At 49.4% G+C, this 9,965-nt stretch overlaps 1 protein-coding gene across 2 annotated transcripts; it reads right to left on the reverse strand.

The window, feature by feature from the left end:
- Positions 1–1,044: 1,044 nt before the first annotated feature.
- LOC104062005 (ankyrin repeat domain-containing protein 40) lies at positions 1,045–8,420 on the reverse strand. Of its 2 annotated transcripts, XM_054083702.1 has the most exons (6): positions 7,639–8,420; positions 6,114–6,262; positions 4,341–4,805; positions 3,413–3,594; positions 2,113–2,166; positions 1,045–1,267 (listed from the first exon to the last, which is right to left on the reverse strand). In XM_054083702.1, the coding sequence occupies exons 1-6, from the start codon at positions 7,770–7,772 to the stop codon at positions 1,241–1,243; spliced, it is 1,011 nt and encodes a 336-aa protein (XP_053939677.1). In that variant the 5' UTR covers positions 7,773–8,420; the 3' UTR covers positions 1,045–1,240. The 2 variants fall into 2 exon arrangements, with proteins under 2 accessions (XP_053939677.1, XP_053939676.1); XM_054083701.1 differs by having other exon boundaries at positions 1,046–2,166; positions 7,639–8,402.
- Positions 8,421–9,965: the final 1,545 nt, after the last annotated feature.

Raw genomic sequence — 9,965 nt, forward strand, 5'->3', positions numbered from 1 at the left:
GGCACACAGAACGAGGAAACGGCCGTCACAGTGAGGTAACGACTGGGCACCGATCGGATGGGCAGGAGCGTCCTTAGGATCGTCTGTGTATGAACTGTGTGGGGTATAAAGATATTCCTGGGAATGCCTGGGGAGGGATCAGCGTCTGTGCGAGGTCAGCGGGGTAATGAGGCAGCCGGCAGCTGAGCCGCTCTCTCGCAGGGCTGTGTGGACTCGGCTGATGCCTCTGTGCCGGGGAGAACGCGGCGGGCAAGACGGGCTCTGAGGAACGATGCTGTTATTCCATCCCCAGAGTTAACGCCCTGCCTGTGGCGCAGCACCCGGAGCCCTCGGGCTGCGTTTGCCCTCTGGCGCTGCTCAGCACGGGGTGTTCTGTGGTGACAATGTGCTGTGGGCCTTGGGAGAGCGAGCGTCGGTCTGCTGAATCGGCGCGTGGTGATTCGGGTGTTGGCATGGATCTGTGCTTCCACGTGGGCCTCGGCTATCCGACAGGCAGACCAGGAGAGGCTGCGCGCTCCGGCCCTCCCGTGGGAGATGGTTCTCTTGGCACCAAATCCTGTTCACCAGACAGGAAAGAGCGGACAGGGGTGGGTTTGGGTACTGGTTCCTGTGGCATCGGCTAAAACACAGACGCCTATAGTGCTTTAGTGGCCGCAGCCTCCGAGATGGGAGAGGAGGCTGTGCTGGATGCCCGATCCAGCTGGAAAAGGCGTCTGGAGTAGGATGAGCTGACGCTGCAGCTCCCACCTCGGCAGCGCCTCCAGCTGCTCGGCACCCCACGCCTGTCCCATCACAGGTAACGGGCTGCGCGTTCTCGGACAAGGTGAGAAAATCCCTTGGGTGCTGCAGTTTCCAAAGAAAGTGGGCAGGGGAGAAGATGAAGGAACAGTGGGAATTTCAGTTTGTGAGATCTGTTTCCCTCTTGCATCTCTCATGGTTACAACCTGGCTACCAGAACTAAACTCCTCAAACACAGATGACGAGTAAATACTAAAATCCTAAAGAATGAGATAAAACCCAGGTCTTAAGTACTTATCAATTTATTTATTTCATAGCAAAGTAGACTTAATTCTGAGTTTTAAGTAACAGGAACAGAAAAATCTATTTTTTCAGGAAGCAACACGAGTAAACACAGGTCATGGCGAAAAAACCCAAGCAAATACATTGCATAGGAACCTCCCAATTTAATATCGGCCCAGAAAACCCCGGGCATTTCACTGGTTTCTTTCTACACAGGCAACTATGAAGTTTCAGGATGCGATTTTTCCTGGGAATGTAGAGGTAAAAGAAAATTAAAATTACATTTTTTGTGCTTTAAAATGGGAAATTAAAGCAGCATTGGAGCAATCTGTTATCAATACAGTAACAAAAATAGTATTTTAGATTGCACACATCAGTACACAGTAGCAACAGACGACAATCAAAGGGATTTTGGTTGAGAGCATGTTTATGATTTGGATCAGTACTATCACTTCGTTTTCAACCTGAGAAGTAGGGAAAAGTGTAAACGAGGATTAAGAAATCACAGGGAATAAGTCACTTGGTAGTATTTAAAGTAGACATTTTTGTGCTTCTTACACAGATTTAAACCCTTCTGGGTTTTTTTTCCTTTTACATAACACATGACTTAAAATACATGATCTAAAAAAGTAAGCGTTAATGGTACAGAACTTGGTACAAATATTAACTGGGTTTCGAGGCAGGTTTTTTAGCTTGAGTACCTCTGCTATGTTACAGCAAACAAACGATTGCAACAGTTTTAAGGTAAGTTAAGTGTTTCCCTGAGAGCTGATGACTCTACAGTATTTCATGATTTTCGAAAGGAGAAGCGTGGCATGAACCGTTCTACCAATAATTCCTTCGCATTAAGCCACTTCCATATCGGACTCATTACTCTTCGATTAACCAGAGGCTCTAACTGTGCATAACAGCTTTAGTTTATCTCAAGGTTAACAAAATAGATTGTTTTACCATCCTTAGCCCTTGTAGATACCGCATTTCAAATGTAATTTTAAAGAAGAACAATTAGTATGTCAGTTCTGATGCCTTCTTGTTATAACCGCTCTGTTCGGAAAGTGCTGGGACTCTGAAGAGTGAGTTTTTGTCACTTACTGATAGAACAAGCTCCAGTTCTTGGAAATCTTGCAGCCTTGCAACATCTTTGTCCTTTAAATAAACACAAGAAGTTGTTAGGTGACAAACTGTCTGCTCAGTTTCACAGAGGTGAGTTACAATACGAGGCTCATGCTGACACCAGGTACGTATTCATCCTGAATGTGACAATTGTACAGCAAACTGGGACGCAGACGTCCTGTTACATCCTATGCTTATTCTGGGATCCTGTTGAGCTGCTCACCGAGTCTGTTTTTAGAAGGAAGACGGCACTGACAGTGCGTGCGAGGGATTACTGAATGACACCTGTAAAGAGCTCCTGCACACCACCCCCACTCCTCTCTTTCTCCTCGTGTGAATTCTTAGAGGCTGGAGGATGGATTCCCGCCTCTGCCCAAGAGGGTCTGTGCGGCAGCAGCCCAGCTCTGCCGCGGGGCTGGCTCAGGCACGGTCCCCAGGCCCGGGGAAGATTCCCTCGCACAGCACGGGCTTGAGCCAAGATCCCGTCTGCACCCACGCTCTGCGGAGCAGCATCAACCCAAACGAGCTTTCTGTCACCTCCCAGACCAGTAAACGTCCCACCCAGAGAGCTCTGAGGTCATGCGAGCTGGGGACAAAACCTGTCGCGTCAACAACCACGAAAGCTGGGGAGGGGCGGAACGCTTCCTGTCCTTGGTTTTTCATTTTATGGCTAACAAACAGCATCTCGCAGGCAGCGGAGATGCACTGTGGTGAAGGCTGTTAATCTACTGTTAATCAGCTCAGCTCCATGACTGGGGCCAACGATGGATTTAGGAGTGAAAGAAAGGTCAGCAGGGAATCGGTGAAGCAGGTCATCAGGTCTGTTTGCTGCCGCTGCGCAGGTAAATGCCAACAAAGGGTATGATAGTGACATTCAGAGACCTGCACTGCAAATAATGCTGAAACGCCTTCCTGCTTCTGAAGGGACCACATCCAGTCCTTACTGAGCGCTGCCGCCCACGTGAGCGCCAGCGAGGGGTCACAGCAGTGTGGTGCTGCACAGAACGCAGGAATGGAGTAGAGAGAGAGGGTATTAATTGGTCTCAACATCAAATTTTTGTGAAAGGAAATGATCAAGAAACTTGGGAACCTTTTTACTAAACAAACCAAACAAGTGCCAAGTGCTGGATGCTGGAGGGAGGTTTTCTGGTTTTGAGGGGGTTTGTTGGGCTGTTTCTGCAAGACGGGTTATGCGGGTAACCACCAACTGGTAACTTTCTAATGGTAACACAAACACCTCTTTTAGAAGTTACTGCACTTCAAAATTCAGCGTTCTTACCTTTCTTAGCACTGTGTTTGGTAATTTTCTGATCTTCTGGATGTGCTCAGGATTCACACCCAGCTCCTGGCAGCTCACCCGGAGCAGCTCCTTGTAGGTCAGCTCCTGTCTGTCCAGCTCGATTTCAATGAAGTCATTTTCTCTCAGATTAGGGTTTTGTATTCTAACTTTAAGCACCAGTTCTATTAGAAAAAAAAAGTACATTAAGAGACAGATGTATAAAGGAACTGGCAAAAATCTTTCTAAACTAACTTCTAATATTTCTGTGCTCTATTAACATTGTTTTGTCACTTTTAACAACCCAAGAATCCTCAGAAAGCAAACATGACTTGTGTGACCACAATTTTCAATAACTGACTTTCATCAACCTCTACGAAAAGATCATTAGAAATCTAATGCAGTGTGTGCGTGTGAGTGTATGGACTTGCATGAATACTTGTCCTATTGGGTTAGAGCTGGCTTAAAAGCAGACAATTGTACTTGTCATCAATGTCCTGAGGAATCCGAAATGCCTTTTATTGGGTTTTGATTCCTTCGGCTATTAGTTAACTTCTCCTGGCATCAGAACACCTTTAATTTCAGAAATTAAACTCTAAACTAACACAGAAATTCCCTATTTGCCTCTCTGGGCTGGCAGTATTGACCTGCAGAAAAGGCTGATCATAAAAGAGTTCACCTCAAGGCCCGGGTCTGCAGACCCAGCCTTGCGAGGCTTCCTCGTGAGCTCACAGACTGCCTACTCACGCTCTTTATCCGAAGCCTGGAGTGTGCTGTTTAGAGCATTAGATTGCCCTGGTGTCTGTTTGCTTTTATCACATTTGTGACAAACAGCGAAATGAGCGTGGTGATCACGCAACCCCGACGGCTGTTTGCACTGTCCAAGGCGACCGACGTTCTAGGACAGAGCGAGCAGAGGCTTTGCCGTTACCTTGCATGTTAAGCGGGAAAGCTCCAGTGAAGAAAACCGGCTGAAACGCTGGCACAGGCCCCACATGGGAGCCGTTCTCCAGCTGAGGTCCGTCCGGATTGGATCCAGCTGGCAAAGGGGGACTGGTGCTCCACGACACAGAGCCCCGGTACAGCGGAGCTCTGGGAAGCGCAGGCTGGGAGCGCGGGGCGGCCGTGCCCCCTCGGGGCTGGGACAGCGGGCCCCCCGCCTCCGGAGACGCGCTGCCATGCTGAAACAGCGCACGGGCGTAAGGCTCCACCTCAGGTCTGGATGAAGAGTCAGGATCTTGGGGCTCCAAGTGTGGGATGCTCCCGTTCAGGGGAGGGTCTGGAATACTGTCACTCGCGGTGTCATAGATATAAGGGAAAGGCGGGTTAGCCAGGTAGTTGGGGATGATTGGCAGATCCGAATCTGTCTTTAACTCCGGGAGTTCATCATCTTCCACTGTAAAACAAACAAAACAACATCCTCCAAGACTGATTTGACAGAAAAAAAAAAAGAGAGTTTTGCTATCTCACTGTAGGGTTTTTTTCTTTCTTGCTGTTGTTTGAGGGGAGTGGAGGGTTAAAAGATCAAATATCACAGGATAAAAGCTGAATCAAGAAGCACTGCACGTTTTTTCCTACAGCAAACAGAACCGTGCTCAAGAGTTGTAAACACAAAAGCAGAGTCTGATTCCAGTAATTCTGGGGGTGCTATTTCCTTCTAAGCACTGCAACACTTCTCCTATGGTTTGGTTTGTTTTAGTCCACAGCCAGCACGTTATGACATGGTCTCAGGTGTGTAATGCTATCACCTCCATAATGGAAAAGGCAACAAAGCGTAAGGTGGTGTTCAATACTAAGGCAGAAGAAAAAGAGAAAAGAACATGCAGTGCTGGGAGAGCTGAAACGTTACCAATGCAACAGCTGGGAGACAAGAATGAAAACAAAAACAGACCAGGGAATACAAAGGGCTGGAAAGAGGTTGTTCATCGACCACATTTCAATTACTTATCATCTCTAGCAAGGAAGCTGACTCTGTTCCAACAGTTACTAAACACAACGAAAAACCTTTACCCCTGCCCTCTAATGACCTCTGGGTGGGTAATTTGTGATTTATTCAGCAGTGTCTGAGCTCCTTTGGGAAAAGCAGGTGTTGCTCACGTAAGGGTTTCAGACAAATCCGAGAGATTATTCTCCTGTTGCCCCTTTGAAAACAGGAAGCTGCGTCTACCTGGCACTGATTTACTCATGGCATAGAATCATGGAATGGTTTGGGTTGGAAGGGACCTTGAAGCCCACCCAGTTCCACACCTTCCACTGGATCAGGGGCTCCGAGCCCCATCCAACCTGGCCTGGAACCCCTCCGGGGATGGGGCAGGCACCGCTGCTCTGGGCAACCTGGGCCAAGGCCTCCTCACCCTCACAGCAAAACATTTCTGCCTCAGATCTCATCTCAATCTCCCCTCTTTCAGCCGAAAACCACTGGCCCTTGTCCTATCCCTGCCCTCCTTGATCAAGGGCGCCTCACAGCTGTCACATGTTTCCAAATACAGGTTTTCTCATTTTTTGGTGTTTAGTAAAACACTTTAGCTGGCTGGGCATGGAATTCGTTGGCAATCCTCTTTCTTCAACTTTGATTTCTTACCAAGTAAACACTCTAGAAATCAACCCACAGTTATTCCTAAAATCCACACACAGTATATTCAGATGCAAAATAACAATCAGAATGGAGTCTTTGACAACCACATGGCAGAGGCGGCAGGTTTACCTCCCAACATCCTCCTTATCTCTCTCTTTGACGTTAACTGGGCCGGGCTTTCTCCCTTCTTCGTGAGGATGTCCTTGTCAGCGCCAGCGCGCAGCAGGTAAGCCACCACGGGCGCATGGTTCCGCTTACACGCCCAGTGCAAACAAGTCCTGTGTATGGAAAACGTTAACGCTGTTTGAAATACTAAATTACAGCAGACTAATTTCCACTCATTCTTGCTGCCTATGAGAGGAACAAGAGCTAATGCATGTCTAAAATAAAAGAGGTTTTAATTGCAGTCCTCCTCAGACGTTTACACTGGTTTTGGAGCCTGCAGTGACACCTGGTGATGGAGCTTTCCCTGACTATAATGCTCTCCATACCAGGTTACCACAGGAGTATTGCTGAAGTTCAAGATCTTTTCCATTTGTCCTTTTTTAGGCTACTAACTTTTCTGGAGAAGTACATATAGAAAGAAAGCTTCTGTATGCTATTTTGACCTTTGAAAGAATAATTGGTACTTAAAATATATCTGTGTAAATACAGGGGGAGACCAGAGCAAAGACAGGATCCCAGCAGGAGCAAACAGGGGGATCCCTGAAGGAGCAAACGCTGGGGATTCCCAGCAGGAGCAAACTTTGGGGATCACAACAGGAGCAAACACTGGGGATTCCCAGCAGAAGCAAACATTGGGATTGCATCAGAAGCAAACATTGGGATCACAATAGGAGCAAATAGGGACATCTCCACAGAAACAAAGAGGGAGATCGCAGTGGGAGCAAACACGAGATCCCTGCAGAAGCAAAGACTGGGATAGCAACAGGAGCAAACAGGGACATCGCCACAGAAGTGAAGAGGGAGACTGCAGCAAGAGCAAACACGGGATCCGTGCAGGAGCAAACAGGGACATCCCCACAGAAATGAAGAAAGAGATTGCAGCAAGAGCAAACATCGGGATCACAGCAGGAGCAAACACAGGATCCTTGCAGGAGCAGACAGGGGGATCCCTGCAGGAGCAGACACGGGGCTTGCAGCAGGAGCAGACACGGGATCCCTGCAGGAGCAGACAGGGGTACCCCTGCAGGAACAGGAGCAGACGGGGGGACCCTGCAGGAGCAGACAGGGGTACCCCTGCAGGAACAGGAGCAGACGGGGGGACCCCTGCAGAAACAGGAGCAGACAGGGGGACCCCTGCAGGAGCAGGAGCAGACGGGGGACCCCTGCAGGAACAGGAGCAGACAGGGAGATCCCTGCAGGAGCAGACAGGGGTACCCCTGCAGGAACAGCAGCAGACCGGGGGACCCCTGCAGGAACAGGAGCAGACCGGGGGACCCCTGCAGGAGCAGGAGCAGACGGGGGGACCCCTGCAGGAACAGGAGCAGACGGGGGGACCCCAGCAGGAGCAGACGGGGGGACCCCTGCAGGAACAGGAGCAGACAGGGGGGCCCCTGCATCCCGCCGGGCTCGCCCGGGGGGCCCCTGCATCCCGCCGGGCTCGCCCGGCCCCTCGGCGGCAGCAGCAGCGGCCAGGCCCCCCGCTCCTCACCATCCGTTGACGTCGTTGCGGGCGTTGACGCTGACGCCGCGCTCCGCCAGCCGCCGCACCTCCTCCGCGTCGCCCCGCGCCGCCGCCTCCCGCAGCCGCTCCTGCCGCTCCCGCTCGGCGCGCGCCCCGACCATCGCCCGGCACCGCCCGCCGCGGGGGACGCCAATCGCGGGGACAACCGCGGCCCGGGCCTCGCGTTCCGGGCGATATTGGGGCCGCGTCGCCCCCGCGTCCTCAGCAAAAGCGATTCGGAGAGTCGTGGAGTCGTTTGGGATGGAAGGGACCGCAAAGCTTGGGCGGTGATGCCGAACACGCCGGCAAATAAAGCCTGTAAGGGTTGGGAGTTTTAGAACGCGAGCATCCTTGATCGGCCCTGAGCAACGCGGGGCGACGGTGTCCACCGATGTGCAACCGGAGAAGAGCTGGGACACACTGTATTTCCCACTTACATGCTTAAGCTTCCCCCGCAAATTTAAGCTTCTCCTGTAACTCTCCAAGGACTCAAAATTTTAATGTTATTATGAACTTGACAATAGCCAAAACTCTTGCTAATTTGGTGCTGGCTCCAGCCCTCTGCCTGACCTTGCATTTGAGATTGATACCTAAAATGCCAGCAAAGAAAGTCTCTTAAGACTTGTTTTGGAGTTTTAGAAAGTGAGCATCCTTTATCAGTCCCGAGCAACACAAGGGAGCGATCTCCCGTGATGTGCAACCACGGAAGAGCTGGGGCAAAACGTATTTCCCACTTACACGCACGAGTTTAAGCTTCCCCCCAAAATCTAAGCGTACTCTGTAACTCTCCAACGACTCGTTTTAACGTTGTTATGAACTTGCCAGCAGTCAAAACTCTTGTTAATTTGGAGCTGGCTCCAAGTCTTTGCCTGAGTCTTTGCCTAAGACTCATTTTGGAGTTTTAGAAAGCGAGCACCCTCTAACCAAGCCTGGGCAACACCTGGGAGCGATCTTCATCAATGATGTGCAGCAAGACAAGAGCTGGGACAGGATATATTTCCCACTTACTTGTGTATAATTTTTCTCATAAATCTTATGCATATTCTATTACTTTCCAATGACTGATTTTAATGTTTTTATGAGGTCCACAACAGTCAGATCTCTTGGCTCCAGCTCTCTGTTTGACCTCGCATTTGAGATAGGAAAAGACTGCAAACAGACGATTACAGCAGAGGGAGACCATACAGAACACAAGACATTATCTTCTTCAAAAAATGAACAATGGAAAAACACAGTTTGAAAGAAAACATGCTATCAGAGGGACATTCTGTCCAACTTTGAAAAAAAAAATACAATTACTTAGATGAAACTTTAGTTTAAATAAAAACTATTCCACTTTTTGGAATAGTAACTACTTGTTGTATCAGAATCATGGAATGGTTTGGGTTGGAAGGGACCTTAAAGCCCAGTTGGGACAAGCCCCGTGACCCTTTCCACCCTGTAAGCACCACGGTCCCGGGGGGTTGTACGAGACGTCCCAGACTGGGATCTGGAGGAGGCTCATCCCCACGGTGCCCCTTCAAGGTTAGTTTTGCTAAAAGACAGCACATTTAACCAAGTGTCTCCTTTTTCCATAACAAATTGATGAAAATATCTCCTTTTTTTCATAACAAATTGGGGAGACAGTGTCTCCTTTTTCCAGAACAAAGTTGGGAAAGCGTTTCCTTTCCCCATAACAAATTAGGGAGGAAAGTGTCTCCTTTTTCCAGAACAAATTGATGAAGTGTCTTCTTTTTCTGTAACAAAGATGGGAAACCATCTTTTTTTCCAAACAAACTGAGGAAAGAGATGCTGTGAAAATGCCAATCTCAATAATTAATGCCAGCCAAGATTTGATTCTTATTATTATTGATTAAGCTAAGTCATCCCCTTAACATGATTTATTCCCTCCATCGTGTCACCTTTTTCCATAACAAATTAAGGAAAGTGTCTCCTTTTTCCTAAAAAACTAGGGAGTGTCTTTGGTTTCCTCACAAATCGGGGGAAAATCCTTCCTTTTTTCATAACAAACTGGGGGCGAACTGTCTGCTTTTCCCATAACAAACTGAGGAAAGGGGCTGCTTTTCCATAACAAATGGCTCAGCGCCAGGACACCCAGACCCGGGTGGAGGAAAAGCTCTCCCTTCTGTCAGAGGAAGGTGTATGATGAGTGCCGCCATTTTGTCTCTGCCCAATCCCGGCAGCTGCGAAGCGCGCGCGGTGCATTGTGGGCAGGGGGCGAGGCGCGCGCGCGCGCGCGATGCATTATGGCCAGCGAGAGCCGCACCGCCATTTTATCTCTGCTAGTCCCGGCGGCGGCGGCGGTCCGCGGTGCA

Source organism: Cuculus canorus, chromosome 18, assembly GCF_017976375.1.
Source record: "Cuculus canorus isolate bCucCan1 chromosome 18, bCucCan1.pri, whole genome shotgun sequence".
Taxonomy (NCBI): domain Eukaryota; kingdom Metazoa; phylum Chordata; class Aves; order Cuculiformes; family Cuculidae; genus Cuculus; species Cuculus canorus.

Coding starts and splice junctions, on each gene's coding strand:
- LOC104062005 (XM_054083701.1), bottom strand. CDS start 7,772: ATGGTCGGGGCGCGCGCCGAGCGGGAGCGGCAGGAGCGGCTGCGGGAG. Junction 6,263..7,638: donor CGCAACGACGTCAACGGATG/GTGAGGAGCGGG, acceptor TTCCATACACAG/GACTTGTTTGCACTGGGCGT. Junction 4,806..6,113: donor GATAAGGAGGATGTTGGGAG/GTAAACCTGCCG, acceptor TTTGTTTTACAG/TGGAAGATGATGAACTCCCG.